Source organism: Amblyomma mixtum, chromosome 9, assembly GCF_055824585.1.
Source record: "Amblyomma mixtum isolate Tamu chromosome 9, ASM5582458v1, whole genome shotgun sequence".
Lineage (NCBI taxonomy): Eukaryota > Metazoa > Arthropoda > Arachnida > Ixodida > Ixodidae > Amblyomma > Amblyomma mixtum.
In genome coordinates, this window is record NC_143020.1 from 101,176,536 (window position 1) to 101,190,068 (window position 13,533).

General features: G+C 46.7%; 2 protein-coding genes across 2 annotated transcripts; both read left to right on the forward strand.

The window, feature by feature from the left end:
- On the forward strand, positions 1 to 5,368 carry LOC149330369 (uncharacterized). Its single transcript, XM_089559830.1, has 4 exons — positions 1 to 137; positions 1,949 to 2,129; positions 4,102 to 4,249; positions 5,107 to 5,368. Exons 1-4 carry the CDS (start codon positions 50 to 52, stop codon positions 5,194 to 5,196), a joined length of 507 nt encoding a protein of 168 aa, XP_089415956.1. The 5' UTR covers positions 1 to 49; the 3' UTR covers positions 5,197 to 5,368.
- Positions 5,369 to 8,805: 3,437 nt separating this feature from the next.
- On the forward strand, positions 8,806 to 9,724 carry LOC149330370 (uncharacterized). The gene has a single exon (XM_089559410.1). The coding sequence runs from the start codon at positions 8,806 to 8,808 to the stop codon at positions 9,598 to 9,600; it is 795 nt and encodes a 264-aa protein (XP_089415536.1). The 3' UTR covers positions 9,601 to 9,724.
- Positions 9,725 to 13,533: the final 3,809 nt, after the last annotated feature.

Below are 13,533 nucleotides of genomic sequence, written 5' to 3' on the forward strand. Positions count from 1 at the left end.
AAGCCGGTTCGAAGGAGCTACGCCTTTCTACCAAAGAACCGCATCTGAAATGCTCGCCATAACAATTTTTGTCCTTGCGACTGTTCTTCAATCGGCGGTAGCCGACGTACAGTTCCCTCCGGTGACGCAATGCCCTGGTAACTAGTAATATAATCTTTTCAGCAGCTTTCAATCCTAGCCGCCGCGAGTAAAGCTTAGCTTCCTGGTTGTTTTAAAGTAGTTAAAGTGCGGGTCTGTATGCCCTTAACCTTATGTGCAATGACGCGCGTTGATGGCTGTTTACGCTGTTTATTTTGTTCGTGACATAGTTCGGCTTATTTCATGAGTTATCCGTTATATGAGTTATCCGTTATAAGAGTTATCCGTTAGAAGAGTTCCCTCTTCTAGACTTCCAAATGTTGTTAGTCTCACTGTTTTGAACACGCAACTTTCTTGTAATAGTGTCCAGCGATCAAAGATTCTTTTACACACATACAGATCGAAGCATTCTCAATCGAAAAAGTAACTTCCCTAGAATATTTGGAATCCTTCGTGGCAGTGAAAAAATTTGACTTTGATTGATACTGTTAGGAAGGGCTGAACTACAGCATGTAAGCTTTGTGGGCTTGCATGACAAGAGGATGCTTTGATATAGCTTCTCACGTAGTGTTCAGGGTAACTTTAGCGTTTAGGGCATCGAGTTTAGAACCCCCAAAGTCAATGCTCGCAATCCGCACACCTGCGGACTTCGGGTAACTTTCCACGAGTACGGATACCAAAGCAAATTTGTGGCTCCATGTATGGCCAAGAGAATTCTCATCAGTTTGCTTTCCTGGTCCTACCGTCATCGGCTTTAAAAAGAATTTGGTTCAGCTTCACAGCTGTTTGGCGTTTGCTTTACCTCTGTTAATGATGCCCTCGACAAAGTGAATATCAGAAAGTAAAAATATATAATGCAACGAAGCCTCCGTCGGGATTTGCATTTAACTCCAAAACTGTGGCACAACCTACGGCAAAAATCGTGTCAATAGAAATCGTGTCTGCTAGAAAAAGATGCAATAACATCAAAAAAAGTTCGCTATCCTTTATGTTCGCCATGAGACATATCTTCGAATAGTGAACTTTTCAGAGCCAATAGTGAAGGTAAGGATAACTTATTTTAAAAAGTGTCTTAAAGAGACACTGAGAAGAAATTGATGTTAGCCTGTATCTTAATATTAGGGCTTTCAAAAGACAAAGACACTACTTTAGCTCGAAACGAAGATTTTGTGAGCTAGGCAATGCCATAAATGCAACAGTTGTAGTTACCAGCGGCATATTTTCCAAGTAAACTGCAGTGCATCGAAGCAGTTTTTTCCGTTCAGATCCCAGGTGCTTGGCTACATGGCCGTTCACTTTTAAGCGCTGATCTCGAGATTGAATCAAGTGGTGGGAAAATTTTTTAAACTGAATTTCCTCAGCCACGACTTTATTTTTCGATGTTGGGCAAACACCAACATAAACAAAGCAAGCCATGACTCGATTTTCCCTGCATACAAAAAATAGGATTAAGTTTTCCTCGAAGTAGCTTTTTAAGTTTATCGGCAATTGCATTCAACATAGTAAAACTATACTGACCAGCTTGTCAGGAGACTTGGGTTACTACGTACAAGAAGTTTCAATAAATTTAGCCTTCTTTGATGTAACGTTTTATTGAGCAGGAGAATTCATGTTGCATTAGATATAAAAGTTGCAGCTCCTGCTTTCTCGCGTGCCTATCACTTGGCAATACATATCTGAAGAAAACATACTCGAATTTTATGAATTACTAACAATGTTAGAGTAGAACAGACAAAGCCTATTGAGCACCAATTTAGTCCCCTGCAAGAGCTGTAAGAGCCGAGTTCTGGGTTAATAACACTGCTTTTGTTTCAATGACCAGCCTATTTCGCGAATAACTGAACCATACGTATTTCGCCCTCCTTTTCAGGGCAGGACAAGCCTGTCGTGATCCTGGCCATCACTGTCAAAGGTGCAAAGCTCGGCGAGGAGCTTGAAATGTATGGTTTGGTTCTCATCAAGGTAGTTGTTGGCCAGCACCCGGTCTTGCAGGTGTCCTTCGCCAAGCCTGACGGCGAAAAGCTGCCATGCGATCCGAGCGCCATGCCATGGTAAGTGAGCTACCATGCTATGCTTGAAGCAGCCAGCCACGACTCTCACGGGAAGCGCTTTTTGTGCAGCGATAACGGAGTACAAAACTTACTACCGGTCAAACCACGTGACCACTACTGAAGGGGTAGTATTAGGAATGGTACTGGTAATATAAGGAAAAGCAGCGTAAGAGACAGTAGTAGTAATAGCAGTACTAGCATGGTAATAGGGGCCAATTAGTGAAATATAACTGCAGTTGCGCACAGTTCACTTTTACAGTGCCTTGTTCCTCCTACTGTTTGTACTCAGAAATATTAGGCATAAAAACAGTAACCGTATTTGAAGTAATTAGTATTAAATGTAGTGGCAATAAATGCATGGTATGGGACTATGCTGGTTGGTGGAATATACTGATACATGACTCACATCTTCTGTTCCTCTTCTATGCTGCCTAGCATAAACAGACTAAGATTTCTTGAAATTTGGAACATATTTCGGTCAATTCTGCAGGATCATTTGAAGGTTCTCATATCAGTCGCGAGGAGTTCGGACAAAAGCCCAACCAAAGCCTCGAGTGGACGCTCAGAGGCCCTTTAGTGCTTAAGCACTGATCCAATGGGTACCAACCCCGAGCGAAATAGACCGCGGGCACTTCCTTTGTCTGTTCGGAGCCTGCCTAGCGCGAGCGCTGAGTCCCGCGGCACTGCCGCTTATCGTTGTCTTTTACGTAGTACAAATCCATGCTTTCGCATTGATACGAATGTAGTAATCATTCTGTGTACTTTTTTATCAGGAGGACCAAAAAACACAAGATATTTTAATTACGTTACGCACATGTAATTTCAGACCGCAGGGAGAGGCGCGTTCACGAGAAAATTCACACAAGATAGCTCCTTGGAGTCTACATCACAAGTCCACACTGCGACGAATGCATGCAAACACACAAACAACGGATCCACACACTGACGCCAGGCGCGGGCTTTATATATTGTGGAGTACCTCCCTAGAGTTCCTAGGAGTGCCTATGTCGAAACCGGTTAGTGCATTTGCTTGTGACGACAAGGTATAGAGGCGGTGTGCTCATGGTCGAGGAGGACGGCATATTCTTGGGCCGTAGTCGACGCCATGCTGCTGGCACACGCCTCGCATGCCGCTGTTGGACACTTATATATTGTACCTTTCTCTCCCTATCATTTCTGCCTGTCTCCTCACCTCTTTCATTTCATTTTATGCGAAGCATACTACTTTAGCTACCACTTCAGCCCTTCACCGTGGTTATGCGCCTCCAAATCACGTGATACATGACGTCACGACAGTAGAGAAACGGGGGCCCACCTCGCGCCGTCGCTGTGGTTGTGCGCCTCCAAATCACGTGATACATGACGTCACACCACGTGACACGATGGCGTCACGACAGTGGAGAAACGGGGGCCCACCTCGCGCCGTCGCTGTGATTGTGCGCCTCCAAATCACGTGATACATGACCTCACACCACGTTACACGATGACGTCACGGCAGTGGAGAAACGGGGGCCCACCTCGCGCCGTCGCTGTGGTTGTGCGCCTCCAAATCACGTGACACGATGATGCCACACCACGTGACACGATGACGTCACGACAGTGGAGAAACGGGGTCCCACCTCGCGCCGTCGCTGTGGTTGTGCGCCTCCAAATTACGCGACACGATGATGCTTCGCATTCTCCAGGCTTAACCAAGTTAAGCCTCAGCCATTTTTTTCCAGTCTGCCTGCTATCTCTTTATTTCCGCTGCCCCAGCTCAGGTGTTTCCCGTAGCGATGGCCGATGCCGAGATTAGCAAAAATCTTTTCCTTCCTTTTCTTATTATTCTTAAATGAATCACAACTACTGCTGTCTGCAGTAGGCGACAGTGTCGTGGGTTCCGTGCGCATAAGGCGAACGGCTCCACCCGGGCTTCCATGGCTGGCCCGGTAGTAACGCTTCTTACGTCTCCTTAATCACATCCTGCTTGCAGCCAGTTGAAGCTATGTGACGTCACGACAGAACAGGAGAAGGAACTAAGCAAAGGATGGCGCAGCATCTGTCCTGTGGAACCAGGCGTTTACCCGACATACTTGTCGTTCCTCCTGCCCAAGGGCCAAGACGCCAAGAACTATTTTGGGGTGAGTGCAGCCGAGGATAAGCACAAGATTTAATTTAAGGCAAAAGGGTTGGTGAACCGAAAATGGAGCACTCTCACACGACATTCTGAAAGTGTGCCTGAGGTCAACACTGTGTAAACCTTGCTTGCTTGTAACAAGCCGGTCCGAGGACACCCCGTTAAGCGTTGAAGTAAAACTGATTTCTTCTGGCTGGAAATATATTGTAGTTTATTTTTAATGTTTGCGAAAAAAATAGAAACTCAACCTCATGGGGTTGGCCTATGCAAGGACACATTTTATCTGCTTGTTGACAATAAGCACTAAAAATAATCCTTCGCGCCCAACGCATTTGAGGAGTCAATGGAAATGATTAAATTCCAATGCACTGCAAAAATTCGACAATGCACCTCTTTTTAAATAAATTAAAATGTTCGCGCACTTAGCTTCCAGCTAAGGCTTTGAAGAGATGTGTAGACAATGAGGTTTAGGCGCGTTTAAACTTAAGCATACGGTGGCGCCACTGTACCAATGGTTTGGCAACTATTTGTGGGTTATTCGGTCGCAAAGATAACTGCAAAGCTACCCAAACTCGCTTAAGGGCCGCATTGAGTAGTGGTCTGTGGAGCATGATCGCCAACTTGAATCTCGAGTGTATCCTTATCTCAGGCGCATCTTCATGCCGTGTTTGCCGCCAGATTTTTTTCACGACACTGACTTCGTGCATGCAGTGGCCTTCCTGTAGTTCTTTTTGTCCAGACTTTAGACATCACAGAATGGTTGACGGAAAATGATAATACAGACAGCAGTCCCTCAAGCGCTTTTGCTTCCCTTGACCACCTCACTTACTTGTTTTTCAAAATTTCATTTCCTGTTTTCAGGATGGCGACGTTGTAATCACCTTCAACATCGTGGACGGGAGTGAAGTTCTTGGCTGCGCGTCCATCCCTGTATCTATTGACGTTGACTAAGACACAGCGGTCCGTAACGAATGATGGCACCGTTGGACGCTAAGTACATGGATGACTTTAAAGACGAAGATCGAAGCGTATTGAAACCTACCACGGATCTTTGATGTCCACTTGTAGTCCTCGTACATTTGAGCACTAATAAATACCTCTTGCATGCAAGGCTGGAACTACATTTCCACTGCGGCTGCCTAGGAGACTTCCTTCGAGGTAAACGGACACGTTGTTGCAAGCCGCAATGAAAAACTCTGGCTCACATCCTCGTCAACGAAAATTACACCAAGATTGCAGACGATACAGGGGCAATTAAGGACGGTCAGTAAGGAGGTAAGCATAGAATGAAGATATATAATGCAAGAAGAATTAAGGATGCCATCAGGACTAGTTCATGGGTGCTTCCTATTATGGGTCACCTGGGGTCGTTCACAACCCTGAGCCTTCGCGGCGGTTATTGCGAGAGGAATAACATTTTCGGTTCTGTTACAAAATGGCAATTGTCTCCTAATCTTCTGAGGTTGTAACACGCCTGAAGTTTCTATTTAAACTCTGATTACGAATGACGGCAATGTAATAATTTCAAAACTGTCTTTGGCTTCTCTCAGTCATGTTACGCATTCGTCTAAAGCATGTTTTTAAGGCACCTGCTCTTTAGCGTTAGACGCAACATTAGCCCATGTCAGCAAACATGATTGTTTGTTGTAGAACGTTTACTGCGCACATTACACTAAGGAGCAACGTGTCTGACGACGATTTTGGGAATTGGAATGTATTAATTTGTTAGTCTTCAATGATATATATATATATATATACAGGGTGTCCCAGCTAAAAGTAAGCAAGCTTTTAAAAAAGACGAAGTGTCCTAGCCCTGTGAGACCAACTGAGGGTTGTTGCCAGTCGCGTGTCCTAGTCTGCGGTATTTTTTTTATTGTGCAAACGTAATTAATTAGCACAGATTGATTAGCTAACTTTTTAATTATTGCCTTTAGGAAGAAAGTGTCAAAGCAGGAATTGTAGATCCCATAGAAAAATAACCGGTTGCGGTGTTTCCAACCAAGTACCACTGATACAGCTTCTTTTATTTTCCTTAAAAGAAAGCCCGCGAAATACAAAAAGAACCACGTGATAGGGAAGCAGTTTCAGCGCTCCCAGACGACCGATAAACAACGACATTCGCTTATCTTTGCAACGCTGTCGCGAACGGGGTTCGGCGTTTTGCGATGGTTGCGAGATATGCGCCAGCAACTCTCGCATGGGCGCTAGGGCGACCGCTCCTTCAGCGCGTGACGGTGCTAGTTAGGCGGCACGGCCACATGCCTATCACTCGAGGCGAGGTTTCGCGTGAAAAAGGGCTCCATGCGAGCCACGCTTCACTTCCTTGAAAAGCAGAGCCCGCTTACTTTTCATGACGCATATCTCGCCACCACCTCAAAACGCCGAACCCTGTTAGGGGCAGCGTAGCAAACATAAGCATATGTCGTTGCTTGACCGGTCGTTTGGGAGCGCTGAAACTGCTTCCGTATCACGTGGCTCTTTTTGTATTTCGCGGGCTTTCTTTTAAGGCAAATAAAAGAAGCTGTATCAGTGATACTTGGTTGGAAACACCGCAACCGGTTATTTTCCTATGGGATCTACAATTCCTGCATTGACACTTTCTTCCTAAAGACAATAATTAAAAAGTTAGCCAATCAGTCTCTGCTAATTAATTATGTTTGCACAATAAAAAAAATACCGCGGACTAGGACACGCGACTGGCAACAACCCTCAGTTGGTCTCACAGGGCTAGGACACTTCGTCTTTTTTAAAAGCTTGGTTACTTTTAGCTGGGACGCCCTGTATATATATATATACATATATATATATTTATATATATATATATATATATATATATATATATATATAGTATTCAGTAGGGGTTCCAATGGCCCAGTTTACTAGTTTAGGTACAGTATTACGACAAACGCGACTGTTCTTTTAACGTTTATTTTGCCAACAGTTTCGGGAATGGTATTCCCTTCGTCAGGGCAGGCTTACAATGAATCCGTTTCGTCAATATAAGGACACAGAACAAGCGAGGAGGTATAATCTCCGCCCTCTAAACAAACTTGAGAATGAGGGCAGGGGACCGTATAATAGGCAGCACGACAAGTCTCAAACGGGCCGCGGCTGAACAACAACCAGAAAAAACAAACCGGGAGGTGGAAATGGTAAAGTAGTAGCAAAGAACGAGCCTGAACAGCACAGCGATAGAAGGGGCAAAAGAGCGTTAGACCCGGCTCTCGGCGCACACGGAAGCCGCTACCCCCCCCCCCCCCGCCCCCCCTTTCCAAATACGCGCACACCCCCGCAAGACGCCGCCGGGTCCGAGCGGGCGGCCCGTATCAGGTATCCTGAGACGCTTGCAAGGGACGCGTTCGAGAGACGGCCAACACACACTTGTTAACCGCTGCAACGGCAACTTGCGACTGTGCCCTCTGTGTATTTTTGCTTCATTTCGTCGCTTTGCTCTGCTGTCGGGCCTTTCTACCAGACAATCTGGCGCCCCTTTTCCCATAAATATACTAGGCGGTCCAAAACCGTGTCCCGCAGTGAGCTTCCCGTGAAAAAACAGCGTCCGTCGGGTAAAATACTGAGCTAGCCCGAGCGCGTAATGGGAAGGCAAAAATGAATTTGGGGGGAACAAAACAAAAGAAGGGAAGAGCAGAAAAAAATAGCTCTAGAAATGTTTAAAGAAAATGTAACACAGAAAATGTTAACGCACACACAGGAAGAGAAAAGAGAAAAAGAAAAACTTCTGTTTAAATGTGGCGCCAAACAAGTATGACATGGTGAGAGCACTTTGATAAAGTTGGGCGCAGTGCATGTGGTTTCGAGATTTGCATGCACACGCAGGTTAAATCATTCTGAGATTATCGAGTTGAGTCGATGTTGGTGTAAGTAAATAACAAATGACAAGAAATGAAAATAAAAATGGCACGGAGAATAAAAAATTGAGCACAAGAAGTTATACAAAGGTTAACAAATTAAAAATAATAATAATACATGTGTGCGGAAAACGCGAAAGGTCTGCGGCCCGCGGAGCTGCCGCGTGGTCCCAATGGTCTAGGTGATATATCAAAGGTGTCTATTTGGAATGGAACGTGGATGCTGGCAGGAGGTTGGACAAAAAAGTACTCAGCAAAAAAAGGGGGGGCGGGGGGGGGGGTAGCGGCTTCCGTGTGCGCCGAGAGCCGGGTCTAACGCTCTTTTGCCCCTTCTATCGCTGTGCTGTTCAGGCTCGTTCTTTGCTACTACTTTACCATTTCCACCTCCCGGTTTGTTTTTTCTGGTTGTTGTTCAGCCGCGGCCCGTTTGAGACTTGTCGTGCTGCCTATTATACGGTCCCCTGCCCTCATTCTCAAGTTTGTTTAGAGGGCGGAGATTATACCTCCTCGCTTGTTCTGTGTCCTTATATTGACGAAACGGATTCATTGTAAGCCTGCCCTGACGAAGGGAATACCATTCCCGAAACTGTTGGCAAAATAAACGTTAAAAGAACAGTCGCGTTTGTCGTAATACTGTACCTAAACTAGTAAACTGGGCCATTGGAACCCCTACTGAATACAATTTCTCAACATGGCTGCCAGGAACCCAACGACAGAGCGTCTGATTCGTCATTATCCAAGGCATCCGATCAACAGTGCCATCATCGGTGACTCCCTTACTAAGTACGTACACAACCACTTCACGCCAAGTGACCCAGAGGCCCCCTGCTTCATCTCTTACTGTGGCGCCACGTATGCTGACGTCCCCATGCTGCTGCAATACGTCCCTGCGAGCGTGAACACCCTGATCGTACACGTCGGGACAGTTGACATCGCAAGAAATGGGTCGTCCTCGTCCCTGGAGAGACTGACACTACTCATTGAAGAGATTCGCCAGAACCGACCGGCAATTAAGAAGATAGGCGTCAGCCTTCCTCTTTCCCGTGCCCCAAATCGCCGAAGCAGAGGATCAAATCACCGCTTCGTGAGATGGTTTAACATCCAGTTGTCGAAATTCAAGACCGGAGTTCGTCAGCTATGCAGGCGCAGAGAACTCGGCCCCGGTGTGCGATACATCGAACATGGTTTTACATCGTTGCCTCTGTGGCGCTTCCTCGCCGTGGACGGACTGCACACCAGTTTTGAGGGCGTCGGTTTGCTGGCCCAACATTTCAAAGCGGAGCTCAACTACCCGCTTCACCATTGGCAGCCGACTCCGTTCGTGCCACGCAGCAGAATCCCTGGGCGCCGCTCGGGAGACGCGGCCCCGTCAACACCACCACCCAGTATCCCTCCACCGCCACCCCCAGTGCCGGAGCGACGCTACAACACCCGCCGGACGTACGCCATGGCTGCCCAGCAGGCGGCTTCTGGACAGAGCAACTGACTGCCTGTTACAAAAGGTACGGCCCGCGGAGAGCAGACGTGGTCCCAGGCGTTCCTCTCAGTGAGGAAGATTATTGATAAACGCGTGAGATTTGAGCTTCATGCATCTCACCTAACGTCCTACCTGTCGCAGGGTACTGTTCCAAAAGGTCTTCGTCTGGGCTGTACACTTTCCATGTCCACATTCAGTGAGAGAGAAAAAGAGGACTGGGATAATATATTATTAGAAGCATCGCAAAAGCTCACAGAAACGGTCGTCAATCATAGCAAACGGAAAGTTGCCGAACTTAGAGATGTCGAGGAAGAGCAGAGACGCCTACATGCTCTCTCTACTGCCGAACTGAGCGAACTAAAAAACTACGAGGCAAAAAGAAGAGAGGAAGTAACCAGGGATAAGACCAAAAAGCTAGAACGTGACCGAATTCCGCTGGCTTCAAACAGATATACAGAAACCAAACCGTCCGAGCTAAGCGCTAATGGTAGGTTGGAAACTGTCGACCGTGAGACTGCTGTCCGAGCTCCAGGGAATGACACAACTGCTCATATTTCTCGGGGTGTTGTCGATACGAGGTCCGCGGCTGAGAACTATGAAACAGCTGGTGGAAACACAAACGTGGTTAATTTTTCACAAAAGATTCTCACACCTGCCGAACTCAGCCTCCTTTCCAAAGGTTTAACTTTTTGTCCAGCATCTGGTGGGTTCAATGAGTTTCAACTTTTTCAGGATCTGGACAATTTCGCGCGAAACCTCCGGCTTAGGGAGTATTTCCACGAAAACACCAGCGACAGACAACAAACGATTCCCACCGTGTCAGAGAAGTTGTGGACACCGAGCGAACAACGTGACAGACACCTTGATATGTATATATCTGCGGTGCAGAAGGACATAATAAGGGCGTATGGAAAACAACGTCCGGTTCGCAACAATCTCTCGAACGAAGAACGACAGGCTTTGGAAACGTTGCGTAAAGACGAAAACATAGTAATAAAACCGGCTGACAAGGGTGGAGCTATAGTAATCCTGGACAAATCAGAATATTTAAAAGAAGGCCACCGCCAGCTCAATGATCCTCAGTTTTACAGAAAGCTTCCGAACGACCCCACACGCCAACTGGGGACAGAAATAGAGGACTCTCTTGCTGGACTCGCTAAGGACGGTAGAATAACTCAGGCAATGTTAAAATCAATGTCGCCGAGCAATCCAGCTCCAGGCCGGTTTTATCTCCTCCCTAAAATACATAAAGTTAACCATCCTGGCCGTCCAATTGTGTCCAGCAACGGGGCAGTGACGGAGAACATATCAAATTTCATTAGTTTTCTCATCAAGGACATCCCTCCCCGTTTTCCCTCGTACATCAAAGACACAAGCCATTTCCTTCGGGAGATTTCAAACTTGACCATCCCCACAGGAGGCCTTCTGGCGACCATGGATGTTTGCTCCCTGTATACAAATATTCCGCACGCAGACGGCATAGCAGCAACGCTGGCAGCATTCGAAAGCTCAAACTCTTTGGTTGATTTGGACGGTGGAACCCTTTCTGGCCTTCTTGAACTGGTCCTAAATTCCAACAATTTTGAATTTGATGGCGAGCACTACCTCCAAACAAGCGGTACTGCGATGGGCACAAAAATGGCCCCTAGCTATGCCAGCATCTTTATGGCGTCACTAGAAATTCCCTTCCTTGAGGAACAGCCAAAAAAACCACTTTTCTACAAGCGTTTCCTAGACGACATCTTTCTTGTATGGGAACATGATGAAGCGAGCCTGCTGGACTTCATTGCGCACTTTAATACCCTGCATCCCTCCATTAGGTTTACCCACTGTATCTCCGACTCAAAGATTAACTTTCTCGACGTGGAAATATCGGTAGACGGCAACTGCCTTTCGACTACCCTATACAGAAAACCAACGGATAGGCAGCAGTATCTCCATTTTCACAGTAGCCACCCGAAGCACTGCAAAACAAGTATTCCATATTCTCAGGCTCACAGATACCGAAGAATATGTTCTACAACCGAGGAATTTGATCAGCATACGGGGACTCTCAAGGACGCTTTGTCACGACAAAAATACCCGGGGGAAATAGTCGAAGACGCGATTCAACGCGCTCGCAGCCTAGATCGTTCTTCCATCTTGGCAGAGAACAAGGTGAAAAAAGACAGCAAAACAAACCTAATCCTTACTTACTCCGCAACTGCTCCCAGGGTAAACAACATACTAAGCCGTCATTTTAATATAATCCGACAGAGTAATAGGCTGTCACTAATATTCCAGGAACCACCCCGAGTGGTGTACCGCAGGGACAAGAATTTGAGAGACTTGCTTGTCAACGCGAAAACTAAGAAGACCGCTGCCCGAGGTGGATGCCACCCATGCGGAAAACCCCGTTGCAAGGTGTGTCCGCACATTTGCGACACCAAACTGGCAAAATCCAAGTCCGATGGCTTTACGTTTCACATAAATGAAGACCTCGACTGCGATTCGAGCAATGTTATCTACAAACTTCAATGCGAGGTGTGTGGGGAGGGGTACATTGGTCAGACCAAGACAACATTTCGTTTCCACTTCAACAACCACAAAGCGCATGCGTCATCCCTGCCCAACTTGCCCCTTTCCAGGCACCTGCGTCTGCCCCTGCACAGTTTTGAAAACATCCGTGTAATCCTTCTCCAGTCCGGGTTCCCTAACACATATTACAGGGAACAAAGGGAATCGTACTTCATTCATAAATTCGGCACGTTCTCTCATGGCATGAACGCTACTCCCGGGAGACTTTCCTGCTTAAAGGAGCCAACGTAGGAAATTCCGAAGGTCATAGGCCTTGGACAGCGTTATTATCAGAATACGCCTGAACTTGTTTTTTCTTGACAACTGCAGACACACTTTGAAATGGCAGGGAATCTGGCAGTTTATTTGCTGAGTACTTTTTTGTCCAACCTCCTGCCAGCATCCACGTTCCATTCCAAATAGACACCTTTGATATATCACCTAGACCATTGGGACCACGCGGCAGCTCCGCGGGCCGCAGACCTTTCGCGTTTTCCGCACACATGTATTATTATTATTTTTAATTTGTTAACCTTTGTATAACTTCTTGTGCTCAATTTTTTATTCTCCGTGCCATTTTTATTTTCATTTCTTGTCATTTGTTATTTACTTACACCAACATCGACTCAACTCGATAATCTCAGAATGATTTAACCTGCGTGTGCATGCAAATCTCGAAACCACATGCACTGCGCCCAACTTTATCAAAGTGCTCTCACCATGTCATACTTGTTTGGCGCCACATTTAATCAGAAGTTTTTCTTTTTCTCTTTTCTCTTCCTGTGTGTGCGTTAACATTTTCTGTGTTACATTTTCTTTAAACATTTCTAGAGCTATTTTTTTCTGCTCTTCCCTTCTTTTGTTTTGTTCCCCCCAAATTCATTTTTGCCTTCCCATTACGCGCTCGGGCTAGCTCAGTATTTTACCCGACGGACGCTGTTTTTTCACGGGAAGCTCACTGCGGGACACGGTTTTGGACCGCCTAGTATATTTATGGGAAAAGGGGCGCCAGATTGTCTGGTAGAAAGGCCCGACAGCAGAGCAAAGCGACGAAATGAAGCAAAAATACACAGAGGGCACAGTCGCAAGTTGCCGTTGCAGCGGTTAACAAGTGTGTGTTGGCCGTCTCTCGAACGCGTCCCTTGCAAGCGTCTCAGGATACCTGATACGGGCCGCCCGCTCGGACCCGGCGGCGTCTTGCGGGGGTGTGCGCGTATTTGGAAACGGGGGGCGGGGGGGGGGGGGGGGGGTAGCGGCTTCCGTGTGCGCCGAGAGCCGGGTCTAACGCTCTTTTGCCCCTTCTATCGCTCTGCTGTTCAGGCTCGTTCTTTGCTACTACTTTACCATTTCCACCTCCCGGTTTGTTTTTTCTGGTTGTTGTTCAGC

Excerpts from the sequence above, each read along its gene's own strand:
- LOC149330369 (XM_089559830.1), top strand. The coding sequence starts at position 50 with ATGCTCGCCATAACAATTTTTGTCCTTGCGACTGTTCTTCAATCGGCG. Across the intron at positions 138-1,948 it reads TCCGGTGACGCAATGCCCTG|GGCAGGACAAGCCTGTCGTG; the intron begins GTAACTAGTAAT and ends CCTCCTTTTCAG. Across the intron at positions 2,130-4,101 it reads GATCCGAGCGCCATGCCATG|CCAGTTGAAGCTATGTGACG; the intron begins GTAAGTGAGCTA and ends TCCTGCTTGCAG.
- LOC149330370 (XM_089559410.1), top strand. The coding sequence starts at position 8,806 with ATGGCTGCCAGGAACCCAACGACAGAGCGTCTGATTCGTCATTATCCA.